Below are 23,538 nucleotides of genomic sequence, written 5' to 3'. Positions count from 1 at the left end.
GAGCAAATGTGGAGGAGGATAGAGAAGCCACCATGGCTAGATTCTTGAATGGGCTAAACAAGGAGATTGCTCATATTGTTGAGTTACATCACCATGTTGAGTTGGAGGATATGGTCCACATGGCTATGAAGGTAGAAAGGCAACTTAAAAGCAAGTCAAAATTTGGAGGAAATGCAGGTACTTCTTCATCTTGGAAGTCTAACTGGAAGAAGGAGGATAGGGAAAATTCTGTTAGCAAATATAAGAAAAATGAGGAAAAGGAAAAGAAGGTGGAGAAGAAATTTGTTGAAAGTAAAGGAAAGGAGGTTGCAACTACTACCCGAAATAGAGATGTGAAGTGTTTTAGGTGTTTGGGCAGTGGACACATAGCTTCTCAATGCCCTAACAAGAGAGTCATGGTCATGAGAGAAAATGGTGAGATAGAAACGGAGGAGGAAATTGTGAGTGATTCCACATCTTCAGGGGAGGATGCAGAGGTAGAATATGTCTTGAAGGCGTGTTTCAGTGATTATTAGAGCATTAAATACTCAAGTAAAGGAGGATGTTGGTGATGAATTGCCAAGAGAAACAATTTTCCATACAAGGTGTCTTATCCAAGACAAAGCTTGTAGTGTCATCATTGATGGGGGAAGTTGTGCCAATGTTGCTAGTACTATTTTGGTGCAGAGATTAGGGTTGAGGACTTTGAAACACCCTAGACCCTATAAATTGCAGTGGTTGAATGAATGCGATGAGGTGAAAGTAACAAAACGAGTGCTGATTTCCTTTGCAATAGGAAAGTATCAAGATGAGGTTATGTGTGACGTAGTTCCAATGCAAGCTAGCCATTTATTACTTGGCCGACCATGGCAATTTGATAGAAAGGTGATCCACGATGGGTATAAAAATAGGTATTCTTTTGAAATGAATGGAAGGAAAATCATTTTGGCACCTATGACACCAAAACAGATTTATGAAGACCAAACAAGGCTTAAGCAAGCAATGGGTGAGGTAAAATCAAGAGTGGCTGAAAAGAAAGCAGAGGAGAAAAGAAGGAGTGAAAAGAAATTGACTGAAAATGTTGTGAGTGAGCAAGACAAGGGTAGTTGTGAGGAAAGAAAAGAGAGTAAAGAAAACATTCCAAGAGTGCTTGAAAAAGGTGAAACTTCGGCGCAAAAGGAGAGCTGTGGGGAAAGAGAGGAGAGAAAATTAAGCTTGTATGCTAAAGGAAGAGATGTGACGAATGCCATGTTTACCAACAAGCAAATGTTATTAATTGTGTTTAAGGACTCTTGTTTATCCACATCTGACCTTGACCCCAATTTGCCTAGTGTTGTTGTCTCCCTTTTGCAGGAATATGAGGATGTGCTACCTGAGGAGATGCCAGCTGGACTACCACCTATTCGAGGGATTGAGCACCAGATTGATTTTGTACCTGGAGCAGTTATTCCCAACCATCCAGCTTATGGAACTAATCCTGAAGAAACCAAAGAATTACAAAGGCAAGTTGAGGAATTGCTAGCTAAGGGTTACGTGAGAGAAAGTATGAGCCCTTGTGATGTACCCGTCCTTTTGGTACCAAAGAAAGATGGCACATGGTGCATGTGTGTGGATTGTAGGACGGTCAACAAAATCACTGTAAAGTATCGCCACCCTATACCTAGATTGGATGATATGTTGGATGAACTTTGTGGTGCGTGTGTTTTTACCAAAATTGACTTGAAAAGCGGATATCATCAAATTCGCATGAAAGTAGGTGATGAATGGAAGACTGCATTTAAAACAAAGCATGGATTATATGAGTGGTTAGTGATGCCTTTTGGGCTAACTAATGCTCCTAGCACTTTTATGAGATTGATGAATCATGTGTTGCGTGCTTTTATTGGAAGATTTGTTGTTGTTTATTTTGATGATATATTGGTTTACAGTAGAGACATGAATGAACATATGCATCATTTAAGAGCTATATTCGATGTGTTAAGAAAGAAAAAATTATATGCTAACTTGAAGAAATGTTCATTTTACATGGAAAAGGTTGTCTTTTTAGGATTTGTCATTAGTGCTAATGATGTTGAAGTTGATGATAAAAAAATTAGAGCTATTAAAGACTGGCCCATACTAAAGTCTGCATCTGAAGTACGTAGTTTCCATGGACTAGCTAGTTTCTATAGAAGATTTATTAAGAATTTCAGTACCATTGTAGCACCATTGAATGATCTTGTAAAAAAGAATGTTAATTTTGTTTGGGAACAGAAACAAGATGATGCTTTTCACAAAATTAAAGACATGTTATGTTCCACTCCTGTGTTGGCTTTACCTGATTTTTCTAGGATTTTTGAGATTGAGTGTGACGCATCAGGAATAGGTATTGGAGCCGTTTTAATGCAGGATAAGAGACCAATAGCATACTTTAGTGAGAAGCTTAATGGAGCAGCTTTGAACTATTCTACATATGACAAAGAGTTGTATGCATTGGTACGTGCCTTGGAAAAGTGGCAACATTACCTTTGGCCAAAGCAATTTGTCATCCACACAGATCATGAGTCATTGAAGCATATCAAGGGGCAAAATAAGTTGAGTAAGCGTCATGCAAAATGGGTTGAGTTCCTTGAGACCTTTCCATATGTGATTCAATACAAACATGGGAAAGAAAATGTGGTTGCTGATGCCTTATCTCGAAGGTATAACCTTCTTGCCGTTCTTGATGCAAAGTTATTGGGATTCGAATATGTGAAAGAATTATATGCTGAAGATAATGACTTTGCTAGAGTGTATGCAGCTTGTGAAAAGAATGCTTTTGAGAAGTTTTATAGGCATGATGGATATTTGTTTAGAGAAAATAGATTGTGTGTGCCTAAGAGTTCCATGCGTGAATTACTTGTGAATGAGTCTCATGCTGGTGGATTAATGGGTCATTTTGGTGTTGCCAAAACTTTAGATGTGTTGAAGGAACATTTTTATTGGCCGAATATGAAAAGAGATGTTGAAAGAGTATGTGTTAGGTGCATTGTGTGTGCTAAAGCTAAATCTAAAGTTTTGCCACAAGGTTTGTATACACCTTTGCCTACCCCTAGTGATCCTTGGGTTCATTTGTCTATGGATTTTGTGTTGGGATTACCTAGGTCTAAACAAGGCCATGATTCAATTTTTGTTGTTGTTGACAGGTTTTCAAAAATGGCACATTTTATTTCATGCGATAAAACTGATGATGCTACAAATGTTGCAAATTTATTCTTTAGAGATATTGTTAGGTTGCATGGCATACCTAAGAGTTTAGTTAGTGATAGGGATGTTAAATTCCTCAGTCACTTTTGGAAGGTTTTGTGGGGAAAATTGGGCACCACGTTGTTATTTTCCATCACTTATCACCCACAAACTGATGGTCAAACTGAAGTAGTAAATAGAACACTGACTACTCTTTTGCGTGCTGTGGTTAAGCAAAATTTCAAGTCATGGGAAGATTGTATTCCACTTGTTAAATTTGCATACAATAGAAATGTGCATTCTTCTACTGGCTATTCTCCATTTGAAATTGTGTATGGTTTCAATCCTTCAACTCCTTTGGATCTTTTACCTTTGCCTGTGAACGAGCTTGCTAGTTTAGATGGAAAAAGAAAAGTAGAATTGGTGAAGAAAATTCATGAACAAGCCAAGCTTCAAATTGAAAAGAAAAATGAAAAATATGCTAGTCAAGCCAACAAAGGAAGGAAGAAAGTCACATTTCAACCTGGAGATTGGGTATGGGTTCACTTGCGCAAAGAAAGGTTTCCCTTTCAAAGGAAATCAAAATTACAACCAAGATGTGATGGACCTTTCCAAGTGCTGACCAAAATTAATGATAATGCCTACAAAATAAACCTGCCTGGTGAGTATAATGTTAGTGCCACCTTCAATGTTGCTGATTTATCTCCTTGTGTTGATGCAGGAACAGATTCGAGGATGAATCCTTTTGAAGCGGAGGGGAATAATGAGAATCAAGCTACATCCACGCCAAAGGATTTCATCCAAGGTCCAATTACTAGAGCTAGAGCTAAATCACTTCAGAATTTAATTTGTGAAATCTTAAGGAGCAAGGATTATAAGCTGGAATGGCATGAAGAAAATTATAAAGGATTAAATTTGGTGAAAATTAAGCTTGGAAGTGACCAGGTGTCATGTGGAGCATTAGGTTACAAGGAATAAACTGTGGACATGCATGTACCAGATCCAATCCATGTACATGCATCTGCTGTCACTTTTTTGAAAGAATATTCCTTGCTGTTATAACCACCTCTCTTTTGGACTTAAATACCCTTATTTGCTGCTGTATTAAATTTACTTTTTGTAAGGAGTTTTTAGACTTTTGATAGATTAATTTTTGTTTGGACTTAAAGCTCCTTGCAGCTGTTATTAAAGTAGGGATATTTTTGTCTTTAGCTTTGGAGCCAAGAGACTATAAATACAAGTGTAATGAGAGAGTGGAGCACACACTTTGAATATTAATGAAAGATTGTTTCTGCTCCTTTAGTGAGTAAATTGGCTGTTGCCTTTGTTCTTGTGAAGCTCATTAACTTGCTGAGATTTCTATCTTGCAAGGTTTAATGTGCATAATATTCTTGGTTTATTCATTCTCCATATGAATTAGGTCAAGAATCCCATTTCTGATATTTTCTTTGAATTACACAGCAATCTGATTGTGTTGGTTCAAAGAATCAAATTCATACATCTTGATTTGGTGCATTCCATATTGTTCCTTTATTTCTTGAATGTGGGTTTTCAAGTTACCAATTACTTGAAGGTTCATATCAAGGTTCTTAATTTAATTTTTGTCTTTTTGAAATATCTATTGTTTTCTGATTTCATTGTCTTTGATCTATTAAATGATTTGCTAAAAAGGCCTATTAGCCAATTATTTGATGTGATCAATTGCTAGTTCATCTTCATAATCCGTAATTGTTGTGTAAGATTGGACATGAGTAGCAATTAGGTTTTATTGATTATGATCCCAGTTTTCGATAATAACCTAAGGAAACAATAGGGTGAATTAAATGATTTATGCTTCATAAATTATTGTTCAGCTTAACTACTTCCTATTCTTAAAGTAGTTATTAATTTGATGAGGATTGCTTAATACCAATTCAGTTAATAATTAGAGTCAACAAGAGTGCTGGGCTCGAATTGATGAGTATAAGAAAGTCAGGGGTTTACCTCGCTGTTTGGTAAATCTACGTCAAGTATTCAATAAGATATAATTGTATTTCTTTTATCTATGATTGAATCAATGCATTGGAATGCAAATTACCTTGGACTGAAGTTTGTTTAATTAGAGAGTTTCTTATTTTTAGATCTTAATTTTGGAATTTTGATTTCTTCTTTGGATTGCGAATTAACGCCCCCCAACCTTTGTTTCTTTTTCCATTATACAAGTGCACGAAATTTAATAATTCAGTCTCTAGGGTTCGACCTGGATTTACCACTTACTGCAAAAAATATTTCATAATTGGTGACTTCAGTTAATTAAATTTTTGGTGGATTCGACAACCATCAAGAATTTTGGTACCATTGTCGGGGACTGAAATTCATTGGATTTCGTGTTTTTAGTGTTAGCGTATTTTGTTATTAATTTTGTTTGTGAAGTGTTGTTATTTTCAGGTTTTTGAAAAAAATTACAGTGTTACTATTCATCAGTAGATTTTTGGTTGAATTTGGAGGGCGGCCCATACCTATTTTGAAGGAAACGACGCTCTGATTAAGACTAGCTAATCCATAGGATTCCTTGGCCCCACCCTCTTGAGGCCAAATTTGATTTTTTTTTCTAGAGTTTTGAGGCATTTTTCTATTTTTACTTTGATTTCTCTTTGTTTATGACAAGAATTTCTCAATCTAGTGAGTTGATCTTTGATCCAGAAGTAGAAAAAATAGCTAAATGTTTGAGAAAATTGGCTAAGCAAGCAAAGCAGATTCTGAGTACATCTGAAGGAGTCCAATCTCCAAAGGAGTTAAGTTCGATTCAGAGTCAGAGTCAAATTTTGAAAACAAAACCATGGCTGCTAGAACCTTGAAAGAGTTGGCCACTCCTGATCTAAACCAATAGCCTTTGTGTATCCAATACCCTACTTTAAATTTTGCTTTTGAGTTGAAATCTGGACTAATCCATTTATTGTCTAAGTTTCATGGTCTAGCAAGTGAGGATCTACATAAGCATCTAAAGGAATTTCATGTTGTGTGTTCCAGCATGAAACCTCAAGGAGTTTCAGAGGATCAGATCAAGCTTCGGGCTTTCCCTTTCTCATTGAAGGGCACAACTAAGGATTGGTTGTATTACCTTCCTTCTGGATCTGTTAACTCATGGAATGGGATGAAGCATATATTTCTGGAGAAGTATTTTCCTACTTCTAGTGCTGCCAACATAAGAAAAGAAATTTGTGGCATTCGACAGTACAATGGAGAGAGCTTGTATGAGTACTGGGAGAGATTTAAGAAGCTGTGTGCAAGCTGTCCCCATCATCAAATAAGTGAGCAGCTTTTGATTCAGTATTTCTATGAGGGACTGCTACTAATGGATCGTAGTATGATAGATGCTACTAGTAGAGGAGCTTTGGTTAACAAGACACCAGAAGAGGCAAGGAGGCTGATTGCTAACATGGCAGCAAATTCTCAGCAGTTTGGAATGAGAATGGATCACTCACTCGTGAAGGTTAATGAGGTAAGTACATCTAACCTTGAGAAATAGATTTCTGATTTAACTTCTTTGGTGAGGCAATTGGCTGTAGGAAAAATGCAAACTGTTAAGGTATGTGGAATTTGTTCGGGTTCGGGTCATGCTACTGACATGTGTCCTGCGTTACAAGAGGATGAATCAATGCAACATGTTAATGCAGTAGGAAATTATGGACAGCCACAACACAGGTATGATCCCTTTTCCAATACTTATAATCCAGGATGGCGAGATCATCCCAATCTGAGTTATGGGAATCAACCGGTGCAAAACCGATACCAGCAGCAGAGACAAGTGAATCTACCACCTCCACCTCCACCTCCCTCAAATCAAGGTATGTCACTTGATGAAATTATTAAGGCTTTGGCTAACAATACCTAATAGTTTCAACAGGAGACCAGAAATAGCATTCAAAATATAGAGAGGCAAATTGGTCAGTTAACCTCATCTGTGAGTAAGCTGGAAGCTCAACGTTCTGGAAAGCTTCCATCACAAACAGTCATCAACTCCAGAGAAAATGCGAGTGAGATACTGTTGTGGAATGGGAAAGAAGTTGATAATCAGACTCCATATGAGCCAATGAAAAAGAAAAAGCAAAGGAGCAAAAGAGTCTGAAGTTCCTGAAGTTGAGGTAAATACTGAACCTAACTTGAATAAGGTTAATAATTCTGTTCTTCCTCCATTCCCATGCAGGTTGGCTAAGACTAAGAAAGAAGAACAAGAAAAAGAAATTTTGGAGACTTTCAGAAAGGTGGAGGTGAATATACCTTTACTTGATGCGATCAAACAAGTTCTCAAGTATGCTAAATTCCTTAAGGAGTTATGCACTACAAAGCGCAAGTTGAGGAATAATGAGAAGATTAGTGGGGGAAAATGTGTCAGCACTAATTCAGCGAAAATTACCCCTTAAGTGTAAGGATCCAGGTTCGTTTTCTATTCCCTACAGAATAGGTAATTCTAAATTTGAAAGTGCAATGGCAGATTTAGGAGCATCTATTAATGTTATGTCAAATTCAAATTTTCAAACTTTAAATTTGGGTCCTTTGAAAGAAACCAGTGTCATTTTTCAATTAGCTGATCGTTCTAACGCTTACCCATTGGGAGTCGTTGAGGATGTGTTGGTGCAGGTTGGAGGATTGATTTTTTCTGTAGATTTTTACATTCTGGATATGGAGGATGATAGTGCTCTCTCATCAAATTCAGCTTTGATTTTGTTTGGAAGACCTTTCCTAAAAACTGCCAAGACAAAAATTGATGTGGATGAGGGTACCTTAACTATGGAGTTTGATGGAGAGACTGTCAAATTTAATATCTTTGATGTCATGAAGTATCCTGCTGATGATCATTCTGTCTTTTCTATTAATGTTGTTGATACATTTGTGCAGGATGTTTTTGAGGATGAGTTAGAAAGAAAATCACAATTGCATGAATTAGAGGAAATTCGCCTTAAGGCTTATGAGAATTCTAGGATCTATAAAGAAAAGACAAAGGCATTCCATGATAAACTAAGGAAGCAGTTTGTGATTGGGCAAAAAGTTTTATTGTATAATTCCATATTGAAGCTGATGATTGGTAAGTTGCGTTCTCGTTGGATTGGACCCTTTGTTGTTACTAATGTGTTTCCTTATGGTGCAGTTGAAATTCAAAGTTTAGGAACTAACAAAGTGTTCAAGGTCAACGGTCATGAACTCAAGCCATTTTATGAGGGGTTTCAGGAGAATTCAGTGGATTAAGGAGCTTTGTCATGTCGAGCTAACGACGATAAACAAAAGCGCTTCTTGGGAGGCAACCCATGGGTGGCTTGTTAGCCACAATCAGATTTGTTTTCTTTCCCTTATTTTATTTTATTTTCTAGCATTTTTTTTTCTTTTCTTTTGCATTTGGGCTTTACATTGGGGACAATGTAAGTTTTAAGTGTGGGGGAGGAGAAATTTGTTGCTGCAATCTTTTTTTTAATTATTAAAAAAATAAAAAAAAATAAAAAAATAAAAATAAAAATAAAATAAAATTTGTTCTCATAAGCTTGATTCATGATTCTTTATTAACTCTCGGAGAGAAGTGCTTTGTCCTTGAAATGACTTTTCTATTTTAGATTGAATTTTTGAGATTTTAGGCAAGGTAATAGTAACTTTAATGATGGATTTTCCCTCTTCTCCATACCATAGAGCAATTTTTTCCTACATAAATCATTTAGGCTTGATTTAATGGTGAAATGATTAGTTATGTGTGCTTTAAACTAGTGTCATGCATATTTCAGAATTTTGTTTAATAGGGCACTTTATAATATGTAGATGCATAAATTGGGGGAAATAAAAGGTTGAACTTGAAAATTGCTCCGCTATTTTAGTTAAGCAAACTAACCAGGGGTCTTCATGAATCCCATGTCGATTCTCAGGCCAAAAGCTAGCTAGGATATGAGCAAGGTGCTTTTCTAAAGGTGACGATTGAAATAAAATAAAAAAAAAAGTGATAACTGTGACAAGAGAGAAGTACCAATTTCAAATAAAAAAAAAGGAGCATTTCTATCTCCCATAAGATTTGCAAAGAGCTATAATTGTTGTGCCTTGATAAATTAGCCTTGTGTTTTACTGTGTATTGACTTAAAATTTTATGAAACTTTAATTGTGTGAGCTTAATTGATTTCAAGCCTTTTGTTTTATGTTGGAAAAATTGTTGATATATTGGTATGATATTGATGGAATTTGTTGTGATAGTTATTACCTTACTTGCCTCTTCTTTCAAACTTTTAATCTTTTGTTAGAGAATGTTGTGATATAGTGAAGTTAAGGAACTTCTAAGTGGAGTTGATTGAGAGTTTAAGTCATGCTTGAGGACAAGCAGTAAACGTGATGGTGGAACACATGATGGCTCTGGCATGACTCTTAGAGATGCATGCTCGAGTGGGTTTGGTGGAGTAATTGGGGCTCTTGGTGACACCGTAATACTTGAGTTAAGAAAAAGGCTTTCGTTTAAGGGGGAGCAGGCTCTGGCATGACTCTTAGAGATGCATGCTCGAGTGGGTTTGGTGGAGTAATTGGGGCTTTTGGTGACACCGTAATACTTGAGTTAAAAAAAATGCTTTCGTTTAAGGGGGAGCAGGCCCAGTAAGCCCAATGTAGAAGAAATTCACACTTGAGAGGACTCATTGCCTTAAGGTTTTGGGTTGGATATAGTGTCAAGCCCATAAGTGTGTTCTTTCACAAGACTCATTAAGAAGGAAAATTTTTTAAAACCATAAATAAAATTATAAATTAAATGTTTTATAAAAATTAAATAAAAATTAAATGTTTTATAAAATCATAAAATTTTTAAAATATAAATTATTAATAAAAAATATTTTTTTTATGTAAATTATTAATTAAAATGCACAAAATTAAAAAAACTTTAATTATTTTTTAATAATAATAATTAAAATCAGAAGATAGGGCTGAGCATTCGGTTCAAATCAAATCGAATTAAGCCGAATCGATAAAATCGAATTAATTAAATTATTATATTTTGAAAATTGAATCGAACCAAACTATATAAAAAACTAAACCGAATTGTCCTAATTCAGTTCGGTTGGGTTCGAACCGATCGGTTTTTAGAATTTGATTAGTTTTTTCTATTTAGACTTAATTTTTCAACTTATTTGATTTGATTTTGGCCTTGATTTAAACCTAATAATCATTAATCAATGAAATTAAATAATTTATATATATAATAATACATATAATACATAAATTTTCTATAAAAAAAAAGTAATTTAAAAATTAATAAAATAATTCAGTTCAGTTTGATTCAACGAATTTTTTTTTTCTAAAATCGAATCGAACTGAAATAACTAAAATTTTTAAAATTTAAAATCAAACCGAACCGAATTACTTTAAAAACCAAATCGAATTACCTAATTAAAGTCGTTCGATTCGATTTATTCGGTTTAAACTGAATAGTACTCACTCCTATCAAAAGAGTTCACATAATAAAGAATAAATTTCAATTAGGTCAAAGGAGTTCAATATTATTATTATTATTATTTATATAAATTTTTTTAGAGTTCAATATTAATTAGGTAGGGTGACTTTGGGGGCACCCTACCGTTTTGAAACCTAAAATCTTTCTTTGTTACTTCCTATCTATCTTACGCTCTGCTATCTTTATTTTCCCTCAGTCTCACTAATGAGCTTCCGCCATGAGAGAGAACTTCCACCAGGTATAAAATCTCTCTCTCTTTTACTCTCTATTTTTTTTCTTTCATTTTCTCCATTTTATTATTTTGCTTTTCCTTTTTTTTTTATCTTCTTTCATAAAGTTATTGATTCTATGGCTTTGTTGAATTTAATTTCAAGATTGAATATCCCATGCAAAAAAAAAAAAATCTATCATATTAATTAAAAACACTTTAAAGCAAATATCCTTTCAGGTCTTCTGTTAGCCATTAGAATCTAAACACTAATGCCTTTGCCTGCCTTTGGGTTTGGATCATTCCATTCCTTTGCACTGAAAGTAGGGAAAAAAAAAAGTGAATTAAAACAGAAGAATTAACTTATGACGTCATAAATTCAACTCAGCCCCAACTTCAATGGGTTACAAGAATTAATCTCTTTTTCTTAGTCTGGCCAGTGGCGAAATTTAGTAAAAAAATTTTCGGACTCAATATATAGACGAATTATATGATATATATTCATATAAAAGCAGTTAAATCTTAAATTTAGGAAGATGAGATTTATATTTTTTTAGATAAAGGTACCCATACACTACAAATACACAATAATTAGTTCAATACATAGGGGTTAATTAATTTTCTATTACTAAAATAGGTTTTCCATTGAAAAAAAGAGGTTCAATACTTAAATTTATGAGGGGTTAATTTAAATCAATATATAAATATATAAGGGTGAATTAAAAAAAAAAAAAAGAGGGATCAATTGACTCCTCTTTTATAAGAATAAATCCGCCTTTGAGTTTGACTTAGTTTAGTGGATAAAAGCAAGCAACTCACTAACACATTGAAGTTCAAGTCTCACTTTCCGATCTCTACTTAAAAAAAAAAAAAATCCCTTTATTTTGCACTATCTAAGTTTATACTTATTATTATTAGTATAAGAAATTAGTTGTATATAATCATTAAGATGGTAATAAAAAGAATTTAATTACAGAATTAGATGTGCAGCTACAACTCCTAGGAAGAAAACTGAAATGCTGGAAGAATCAATATTATTGTCAGTCCAATTAGCCCAAGTAGTTAATGCAATCTTCAAAGCTTTCAAATGATCTATCTCTTTAATTATGTTGTCTCCTACTTGAAAGTAGTCTCAAGTGCAACTCAAACCTATTCATATTCATCCATTTTTATTTAAGTTTTGGTATGTAGTTTGAATTTTTATTATAGTATTGAAACTGTTAACATAATATTTTATTAGTGAAACTATATTATTATAATTATATGATTGTAGGAAATTCATTATTATTATTATTCATATCATCACATGCATAAATAACAACTACCTTATCAAACAATTTTATAAAACTACAAAGCAAACTAATTGCTTAATGATTATTAGTTTTTTTTTTCTTTTTTTAATATTTTTATTTATGTAGTTCCCTATTGAAATTTTAAGTTTCTTATTTTATTTTAAGGTTAAATCCGATGCTGCTAAATAGATGAACAAGTCTATTTGAAATTATGAGAAATTAATTCAATTATATGGTCAAGATAGGGCTACTGAAGAACATGTTGAAACTGCATCAGAAATAAAGCGATGGAAAACAAAACAGAAAGAGAGAACAATCTAATGCATTTCAATCAACGAATACCATAGATAGCATTGATTTCATGGTATCTCAATAACAGGTAAATTTAGAAAATCTTGAAAATTGTAATAATGATATTGAAATTTTGACATCTCTTGAAGCAATTGTGAGATCTTAAGCACATTTTGAGTCTGCAACTTCCCATATGCATAAGATGGCCAAGAAAAAACATGTTGATGATGCAGCATTGTTAATTAAGGAAGGACTTGATAAAATGTCTGAAGCAATTATGAATTTAGCTTATGAGTTAGTAAAATCTAACCAACTTCCAATCCTGGAAAGTGATGTGTGGAGTCTTTTAATAGAATTGGGAGTTGAGCAAAATTGCATGTTCACTACTTATATTTTTCTTATTCAATAACCTAAAATGTTGACAGCATTGCTTGGATGTCCTTAGGAAAATCGCAAAGACTTGTTGATGAACATGATTAGGGTAATGTATCAGGAAATTAGTGAAGTTGAGAGTTGAATAAATGCAATGATATGTTTGTAGCTAATATTTTATTTTTTGAGGTATTTTGTAATTAGGATAATAAATTTATGTTATAATAATATTTTTAATTATGAATGTCATTTGATTTACAATTTTACATAATATTGTAAAAAAGAGGTTGGATTCAAATGATATAAACGTTGGGGCATCCTCCACTAACGACGCGCTACATCGAAGCCTGGGTGTAGTGAGAAATATGCAAGGGTGTAGGGCGTTCACCGAAAACGACGCGCCATGCCAGCACCCGGGTGTGGTGTTAAGTGAGCAAGGGTTCCCACATCATGGACGGGTGTGGGTAAAGAAGTTAGTCCATAGGATAGATAGTAAAACAGATAGTGGAACAGAACACAAGATAGACATAGAAAACAATAGAAGATATCATAAAAGGAGACCAATTAGGAAGGAACAGGATAGGAGGAGGATCAGGGTTGGTACTTGGAATGTTGGATCACTTACAAGAAAATTAATGGAGCTTGTGGATACCTTGGAAAGGAAAAGGGTGAATATTGCTTGCATTCAGGAGACAAAATGGGTAGGAGAGAAAAGCAAGGAAGTGGGTAATTCAGGGTACAAACTGTGATTTACCAGAAATGAGAGAAATAAGAACGGAGTGGGTATAATCATATACAGGACATTGAAAGATGCTGTAATAGCTGTGAAAAGAGCAGGAGATAGAATTATACTAGTAAAGCTAGTACTAGAAGGAAAAATAATAAATGTAATTAGTGCTTATGCCCCAAAAATAGGATTAGATAGTGAGAGTAAACAAAGATTTTGGGAAGATATGGATGATTTAATGTAAAGCATACCGAATGAAGAGAATATTTTCATTGGTGGAGATTTGAATGGATATGTAGGAAGTGATAGGCAAGGCTATGAGAATGTTCATGAAGGTTTTGGTTTTGGTAGTCGAAATGAGGAGGGAAAAAGTATCCTGGATTTTGCTATGGCATACGACCTAATACTAGCAAATACCTACTTTATAAAAAGAGAGTCATATTTAGTGACTTTCAAAAGTGGGCAACATAGAAGCCAAATCGACTCCCTCTTAACCAGGAAGACAAATAGAGCTCTATGCAAGGATTGCAAGGTCATTCCAGAAGAGGCTTTAACAAGTCAACATCGGCTAGTGGTCTTGGATGTCAAGTTTAGGAATAATTCAAGTAAGGTCAGAAGAAATAGTGTAGCTCGAACAAAGTGGTGGGAGTTCAAAGGAGTAAAGCAAGTGAAGTTCAAAAATGAGCTTCTCGAGTCCGAAGCATGGAAGCTGAATATGGAGGCTAATGATATGTGGATAGAGATGGCATCAAAGATTAGAGAAGTAGCTAGAAAAGTACTTGGAGAGTTTAAAGGACATGGACCACCCTCAAAAGAGAGATGGTGGTGGAATGAGGAAGTACAAAAGGCAATGAAGAGAAAAAGGGAATGGTATAAGAAATTACCTAAATGTGATAATAATGAGGCATATGAACAGTACAAGATAGCAAAGAAAGAGGCAAAAAAGGCAGTTAGTCAAGCAAGAGCATAGGCCTTTGAAAAGTTATATGAGAAACTTGGAACTAAAGAAGGGGAGAAAGATATTTATAGATTAGCAAGGAGGAGAGAAAGGAAATGTCAAGATCTCAATCAAGTTAGGTGCATTAAGGATAAAGAAGGAAAAGTGTTAGTGAAAGATGAGGACATTAAAGAAAGATGGAGAAATTATTTTAATGATCTCTTTAATAATAGTCAAAATGGTAATAGCGTGAATATAGACTATAGAACAATAGAAAAGAATGTGAATTATACTAGAAGGATTAGATTTTTAGAAGTAAAGGAAGCACTTGAGAGAATGAAAGTGGGTAAAGCCTGTGGACCCGATGGACTACCAATTGAAGTGTGGAAGTGTTTGGGAGATATGGGAGTAGCATGGTTAACTAAATTATTTAATAATATTCTAAACTCAAAGAAAATGCCTGATGAATGGAGGAGGAGTATTTTAGTACCTATTTTTAAAAATAAGGGAGACATACAGAGTTGCTCGAACTATAGGAGAATTAAACTCATGAGCCATACTATGAAATTGTGGGAGAGAGTTGTGGAGCATCGACTACGTCATGATACTTCTATCTCTCTCAATCAATTTGGCTTCATGCCCGGTCGTTCAACGATGGAAGCGATCTTTCTCGTTAGAAGCTTGATGGAGAAATATAAAGATGTGAAGAAAGATCTACCCATGGTTTTTATTGATTTGGAGAAGGCTTATGATAGTGTTCCAAGAGATGTTCTATGGAGTGTGTTAGAACAAAAGAGAGTATCTACTAGGTACATACAAGTGTTGAAAGATATGTATGAAGGAGCAACTACTATTGTGCGCACAGTGGGAGGGGACACAAGAGATTTTCCGATCTCAATTGGATTACACCAAGGATCAGCTATAAGCCCTTACCTTTTTACGTTAGTTTTAGATGAATTGACGAAACATATACAAGAGAGTATTCCTTGGTGCATGATGTTTGCGGATGATATTGTTCTGATAGATGAGACGCGAAAAGGAGTCAATAAAAAGCTAGAGTTTTGGAGAAGTACTCTAGAGTCAAAGGGCTTTAAGTTAAGTAGAACGAAGACAGAATACATGCATTGCAAGTTCAGTGAAGGCCAAATTGGTGATAGGGAAGGAGTTAGTTTGGATGGAGTGGTACTGTCTCAAAGTAATCACTTTAAATATCTTGGCTCAGTCCTTCAAGTAGATGAGAGATGTGAGGAGGATGTTAGTCATAGGATTAAAGCCGGATGGTTGAAGTGGAGACGTGCCACGGGAGTTTTATGTGATTGCAAGATTCCGAGTAAGTTAAAAGGAAAATTTTACCGTACAGCTATACGACCGGCTATGTTATATGGTAGTGAGTGTTGGGCATTGAAAGAGTCGTATGCATCTAAGATAAGGGTTGCAGAGATGAGAATGTTAAGGTAGATGAGTGACCATACTAGACTAGATAATGTCCGTAATGAGAGTATTAGAGAAAAGGTAGGAGTGTTACCAATTGAGGATAAGTTGAGAGAAGGGAGATTGAGGTGGTTTGGTCATGTAAAGTGTAGACATACAGAGGCTCCAGTTAGACAAGTAGAGCACATTAGGTTAGAGGATAGAAAAAAAAAGAGGTAGACCTAAATTGACTTGGAGGAGAGTAGTATAATATGACCTAGAAGCATTACAAATTTCTGAGAATTTAATCTAAAATCGTTTAGAGTGGAGAAAGCGAATCCATATAGCCGACCCCAAATTTTTGGGATAAAAGCTTAGTTGAGTTGAGTTGAGTTGAGTATTGTAAAAAAAAGGTTATACAAATTTGTCATAATAAATAATTTATTAATTTATAGATTCATTGTTTTATTTTAAGGTGATTTAAAATTGTATTAATTTTTCTTATGCATGTATATAAACAGGAAATAATAATAAAATATTGACTTTATTTAATAAATTCTTATTTAATAATCATAAAACATTCTTTTACTTTACCTTCCTCCCAATCCTCCCAATCAATAAAAAGTTATAAAATTTTAAAACCTTCTAAAACTTTACTTTAAAAACTTTTAATTTAATCCCAAACAGAGTGTTAGTAGAATTTCCATTTGATGTTCCATTACTAGTTGATGGTACCGTCTTGGATCTACCTCGTGCAACCATAGAGCCAAGTGAACATTCTAGTCTAAAAAAGGTGATTCCGAAATATTTCACAATTGCGAGTTCTAGAGACAATTGATGTACGCATCTCTCTCTTACTTTATAAAGAGGTTGTTTCGTAACTCAAATTCATGACTTCCGTGTAACAAATAGAGTAATTTTACCATTATACCAAAGCTGCCTTCTAACATTCTGGTGTAAGCCATACTGAAGAGGCACCAACATTAAGGATCTCACATAGGCACTCAGACTCTGACCTGACCTGTTAGCTAGCTACGTGCAACAATGTGAAGATGTGGTGGTTGATGGGTTTGTTGTTATGGACTCTAGGCATGCAGACAAGCTTATGAGCACATTTGGTGCAACTTGATTGCGCCGTAGCCTCTGCCTACCAAGTCCTTATTACAGCAAAGGTAAGTATAATCTCCCCCTCATAGTTTCCATTGCCTTCTATAGCACTTTCTGGCTAAGGCGTTCGTGAAATGTAGAATGAGGAGTGTCGTTGATGTGTAATTTTTTCTGCTGCTTCTAGGGAGATGAGAGGGGCTATATTATTCACCAACTTTTCCTACTTTATAACAGATTCTTAGTTAAACAACTCACCTTTGAGATTATATATATATATAAAATTTATCATCTTACTAATTAAAGTTAGACTTATGTAGCTCTCTGGTTCTGTCAGCTTTTGTTCAACTAGGCCAAAAGCCACTAAATTGCATATTTAACTTCACAACTTTCAGAAAAAAATGGAACAGAAGTAGCTTCTTATGCTGGCAACAATCTTATAAATGATACATCAGAAACAATCCCATAACACCATTTGCACATGGTTACAAGTGATAATATAGCTGCAAACAGCAAAATAAGCTCCAAATCTGGAAAGAAAGCTTAGAATCTATTGCCATTTGAAATACATGAAGCAATGAAAATGATAAATATGGTGAGGTGAAGTTGCATTCTTGCCAGGCTTGCAGCTGAAGTGCCACCTGCTGTTGGAACTGTCTTAGAACCACTTCCTGGATGGAGTAAATGATCATCAGAATGTTAAAATGGAGAAACAATTTTATGTATACAGTAACGTGTTGGTATTAATTTTTTCTTTTGCCACACAGCTAATTTTTTTTCTTTTTTAAAATGTCAAAACTCAAAACAAGTATCCTGTCAACTTAAAATAGTGTTCTGTGAGGGGAAAATGCCATATAGAGCACTTGGAATTTTAGAAAATATTCAAATTCGATTCGTAAACTTGAAATTTGGCTTGTGCCTGAAGTGCTATTTCTAACCTGCAGGAATGCTTGGCAGTGATGATGTATTTGGAGTTTTTGGAGTATCATCCGAAGAATCTGATGGAGGACTCACTGGAGAACCTATCGGTGGAATTGCGGGACTATTATTGGCTGCAGATTGAAACATAACCAAGTCAAATCAATATTGCTGTATCATTGTTATAAATTTTGAACAAAGAAATTACCAAGTTGACTTACCATTGCACTGGCTAACTGGTGGTGTTTGCACATTGCAAGCTTCAGGGAGTGACAGAGCTTGGGTTTGGTTAATGGTAATGCCCAGTGATGACCCACCACCATTAAGCATTGCGCAGAGACACTGCGGCTGAGATTGAACAACAGAAGCAAGCTGGGAGCAGCAGGAAGATGATGGGGTTGAGGAATTTCCTGTGACATAACTTAGGCATGGGGCTAAGCCTACTAACGCATTGGTGCAGCCTGATTGAGCAGTGGCTCTATGACAAAGCATCATCAAAAGAACCAGAAGTACACACATGTCAAGCGCTTTTGAATTCATTTGGATTTGCTAGAATTTATGGCAGAAAAGAAGGCTAGAAATTTTGTTGGAGAATGGGATCTTTGTAAGTGTGATTGTTAGCACCTCACTCTCACTGGGGAGTTCTGTGTTTTAGGAATTGAGTGCAGAGTGAAGCTCAAGAGCAGGATTTATAGTGGAAGCTAGTGAGGAAGAGAATCTAATTAGTTATGTTTGGATGGCCAACTTTTACTAAATTAGGGGGTTATATGGTAGAAATTAATATTCTGAAATGAGAAGCTCAACCATTCTTGCTACTTGGAAAGTCAAGTTTCTTATTATAGGCATAAATAAATACAAAGTTCAACATTGTCTAGCTCGTTTGTTTTAACAAACCATAATTTTATCTTATGAGGAGTGATGAAGTGTTAGTTTTGACAATCCAACTCCAAGTTTATGAGTTTGAACTTAGGATTGTTTGATTCTGACTTGAATTCTGCAATAATTCATATTTCTGGGTACACTAGTGCTTTTCTTATATTATCTATTGTCTACAAGCAATTCAGAAGAGCAAAATTTTCAATTGATCATGGCGTCCCGATTATTGATCACTAGGCATGTACACATAAAGCAACGTCTATAAAATGTCAGAGCAATGCATTATTGTATCCATTTCACTTCTTAAAAAATAAATAAATAAATAAATAAATAATCCATCTCACTTTCATGGCATCTGTATTGCAACTGAAAAGAACAACGCAATAAAAGGAAATTGCATAAAAATGTTCTGATATTTTATACATGAAGATAGTAAACGTTGTGTACAATTGACAGCTCCTATAATCAAGAATATAAATTCCTATAATCAAGCATTGACTACAACAAGAAAGGCAGTAAACTTAAAATACAAATTAAAATCAAATTTACGCCCAAATCTAAAGAAGGAAACATAATAGATTAAAATCAAACATACACCCACATCTCAGGTGGAAACGTAGCAGAAATCACTGCAAAAAATACAATCTCTAATACTCCCCCTCAAGTTGGAGCGTGAATGTCAAGAATACTTTGAATTATTGATTTTCCAGTTAGAAACTAATGTGAACAGCTCCCACATGGTATTTTGTCAACATTTCTTTCTCATCTCTTATGCAAAGTGTAAAATTATTCTCTCTACATGTGAAAAATTATTCTGTCTATAGAGAGGAGAATGATTCAATTTACACATGGCTTGAGAGAGAAAAGAAAAATACTGACTGTCTAGGTCAGCGTTTAACTAAAAAATCGATAATTAGAGTTTAGAAGGATTTTACTATGCAAAATATGAAAGTTGATGGGGTTTTATGTTACATTTTCAAGTTAAGGGACTGTAATGTTACAACTAGATAAGTTCAGGACAGTTGTTAAAATTTATCCCTTACAGCTGCTTGCAAATGAGGCTCTCTAGGATTATTCATAAACTGACTTAAAATTTACACAGAAACCACAATATCAGAGTGAGTGTGTAACACCCCTTACCCGTCTATTGTATAGCCGAGCAAGAAGTGCCACATTCGGTGCCGGAGCACCCTATCTTGTCTTGTCATGTCTATTGTAAATTTTAATGTCCTTTAAATCAGGTAATCTAAGTGTAGAAATTTTTTTTTTATATCTTATTTTTGTGGAGACCCGAACAGATCCTCCTCTGTTTTATTAGCATCTGGCGGGTTCCACTATCACCTGTTAACATATTCATAGTCATCTCACATATTTCCATATCATATTCTCTTTTATCATATCATTCACAACTATTTATGAGATCTCAAAATGAAGTGTCATCTATTGCATTCATATGGAAATTCATAGATAATAAATTATAAGTTTTCATTTCAAGTCCAAAATAAAATACATCATAAACTAGTAATTACATCATGACTAGACATAATAAACCAAAATACTAGTCTACACATGGGCCCTACCAAAATATAAAAGACTGGTGAGGTGACTCTGATCGGTGGTAGATCTGGTTGGAACTCTGTCCAAATACCACTGTGGCGTCTCACGATCTTCAAGCATCTCTGCGATTGAAAACCAACGCCCTAAGCATAACGCTTAGTGGTGCATAATTTATAATAACAATAATTAAACAATTGAATTAATATTTACAAATCATAAATTCTGGTCTTTTACATTTTTTTATTTACACTTTGGAAACAATTAAAATTATTGGGATCTTTCCTGTTTACTTATTGTATCTTCAGTATTAATTAATTATTATCAATGCCCAAGAAACTTATAACAAATTATAAAAGCTGGATACACGAGTATACGGGTTAGACACCATATGTCTACCCTCAGATACATCCTGTCAGCACGAGGCCAGCTGTCGGGCACAAGACCCGCTGTCAGGCTTGTAAAGCCAGAAATAAAGTAGGCACAATGGCCAGTAAGTAGGCATATAGCCTGTAGAACAATCATACTAGACATATATTGTCAGTTCATGATTTTCTCGGTAGGCAGTACTGCAATCTATAGTCCCTAATTGGTATACCAATTTATCCAAACTAAATAAATAAGTCTAGGTATACTATGGGCAATTAAACATTTTTAATTAATTTAGCACTATTCACTGTTACTATTTTCTAGTACTGTTCATTAGTACCATTAATTTCATATTAATAGGACATTAGTCCCAATTTACATATTCATATCATTTTTAATATTTAATTTTTCTTATGAGTATTTTAATTATCATATATAGCATTTTTCCCATGAACCTTTCTTTAGGTTCATGTTGATGTGTTATCTTTATCTAGGAATTTGACTAGGTTAGGATGTCTATTTAGTCACACTTCCTTCATAACAATTGCTCCTCTATGTTTAAACTTGAATTTCAGTTTTTGGAATCACTGAATTTGGAGTTATAGAGCTCAAGTTATGGTCAAAATACTATAACTAGTCCCTTTGCATCTAAGCTGTCCAGAATTTACAATTCCTGGTCAATAAACTTTGACCGGTCATTTGATCATTTTATGGTCATTTTTAGACTTAGGTTCCTTCACAAGATATGTTCCTCTATGTCTTAGGGACTCCCAGGTACAATTTCATAATTTTTCAAGCTTGGTATAGTGAGTTATAGTCAGTGTATTAACCTGGACTCTCAGTCCTATAAGGGCAATAACCAACTTCAGGGCAGTATGTTTGACCCTCTTTTTAGGGTCTTTACACTTAGAATTTGGCAAAGGTGTCTAAATCAATGTTGTAGCCCTAAGTATCATGTTTCTAGATCATATTGGCACATCTCAAATGGAATTTCCTAGCGGGAGTTATGGCCAAATGAACACACAAGCATCAAATGGCATTCTGGGTTCAACTTAACATTTTCTAGATTTCAATTCCTAACTTTGGCTAATATTTTCCCTAGGATGCAATGGTTTCTAGAGCTTGGTCAAAACATAAAAATTGTTGTGCTATGTCTTATAAAACTTTTGGCACTAGTTTCACTCAATTTGCAGCTTTGGAGACCAAGTTATGGCATTTTTGCCAAAACTGGTCAAGCATACCAAAGGAACAGTATTTTGGACAATTTCTGGGTTGGCAGTTTTAGTGACTCAACTTGTGCTAACAATTTGATTTGGTTAAAAGAAAAACTGGGTCAAGTGGTCTTCATGAAAAGTGTAGCCCTATGTCTAAGCTTTCCATTGATGTAATTTTAGGTCATTTGGACCAGTATAGAGAGAGTTATGACCAAATGAACACGTACTGTTCATTTAGTCATTTTCTGGGTTGGCAGTTTCAGTGACCCAAATTTTGCTAACAATTTGAATTGGTTAAAGGCAAAATTGGGTTAAGTGGTCTTCATAAAAAGTGTAGCCCTATTTCTAAACTTTCCATGGGTAAAATATTAGGTCATTTGGACCAGTATAGAGAGAGTTATGACCAAATGAACACGTACTGTTCATTTGGTCATTTTCTGGGTTGGCAGTTTCACTGACCCAACTTGTGCTAACAATTTGAATTTGTTAAAGGCAAAACTGGGTTAAGTGTTCCTCATGAAAAGTGTAGCCCTATGTCTAAACTTTCCATGGGTAAAATTTTAGGTCATTTGGACCAGTATAGAGAGAGTTATGACCAAATGAACACGTACTATTCATTTGGTCATTTTCTGGGTTGGGTGCAGGGAAATCCGAATTTGGGCAGTATTTAGCTCAAGTTTTGGACAGAATTTGGGCATGGTTTCTTCATGGAAAATGGGCTATTTTGGGTCTAGTTTCACCTCCAATTGGCCTCATACCAATTGGGGTCACACAATTTTATTTATGGCCTAAAATGTACACCGCCCTCAACAAACACAACCTGCAGAAAATTGACACTTCCAAAACTCAATCTCCTCCAACTTCCTTACTTCAATTTGCATGCAATACACTTCTATAAGCAACAATCTCATCCCAATTAGGTCAAATTTCAAGCATTTACACAAAATCTCCAAGTCATGTACACAAACCCTAATTTCATGGCTGCCAAAATTTGGGGACATCATGGGTTCATGAATTTCTTGTTAATTTCTTGAAATTTCCACTTATCTCAAGTCACTTTCAAGTATTAAAAGAAGAAGGAAGGGAGAAAAGCACTAACCTCTTGTGACCCAACTTGAAAATTTTCCCAAAACTTCAACTTTCCTTCTCCCTATGGGTACCTAGAGCTTCCTTATGATGTGGGCTAAATTTTTAATGAAGGAGACCATGGGTTTTGGTGGATAAATGAAGAGAAACTCAAGTTCAAAGCTTGAGCAAAAATGGTGGAGGGGAGAGAACATGGAGACGGCAAGGAGAGAGAGAAGAGGAAATGAAGAAGACTTGTGGTTGGTGAATTTTTGTCTCTTGTGTCTTATATATATATATATTCTATAATTATTGTTTTTAAATTTCATAAATCTATTTCCTTTCTTTTCTTTTCTTTTCTTTCCTTTTCTTTTCTTTTCTTTTCTTCTTCTTTCTCTTCTCATTTTTCAAATTCAAATTCATAAAATTAATTTATGTTAATTATTCTATTTCCAAATTTTAATTTGACATTTAAGTCAAAATTCACCTCTAGGGGTGAAATGACCAAAATGCCTTTCATGGTGCTCATCGGATTATTTTTATTTTTTTATACCAATTAATAAATTCTCTA

At 34.7% G+C, this 23,538-nt stretch overlaps 1 protein-coding gene and 1 non-coding gene across 2 annotated transcripts; both read right to left on the bottom strand.

The window, feature by feature from the left end:
* Positions 1-6,364: 6,364 nt before the first annotated feature.
* LOC131169588 (small nucleolar RNA R71) lies at positions 6,365-6,471 on the bottom strand. The gene has a single exon (XR_009140498.1). It is a non-coding gene; the product is annotated as a small nucleolar RNA R71 (small nucleolar RNA).
* Positions 6,472-17,514: 11,043 nt separating this feature from the next.
* Positions 17,515-18,429, bottom strand: LOC110666667 (non-specific lipid transfer protein GPI-anchored 5-like). Its single transcript, XM_021827237.2, has 3 exons — positions 18,111-18,429; positions 17,910-18,023; positions 17,515-17,642 (listed from the first exon to the last, which is right to left on the bottom strand). Exons 1-3 carry the CDS (start codon positions 18,427-18,429, stop codon positions 17,515-17,517), a joined length of 561 nt encoding a protein of 186 aa, XP_021682929.2.
* Between the last annotated feature and the right edge of the window lie 5,109 nt (positions 18,430-23,538).

This window comes from Hevea brasiliensis, chromosome 1 (assembly GCF_030052815.1).
Source record: "Hevea brasiliensis isolate MT/VB/25A 57/8 chromosome 1, ASM3005281v1, whole genome shotgun sequence".
Classification (NCBI taxonomy): domain Eukaryota; kingdom Viridiplantae; phylum Streptophyta; class Magnoliopsida; order Malpighiales; family Euphorbiaceae; genus Hevea; species Hevea brasiliensis.
The sequence above is the reverse complement of the archived record's forward strand: the minus strand, read 5'-3'. Positions and strand labels throughout refer to the sequence as shown.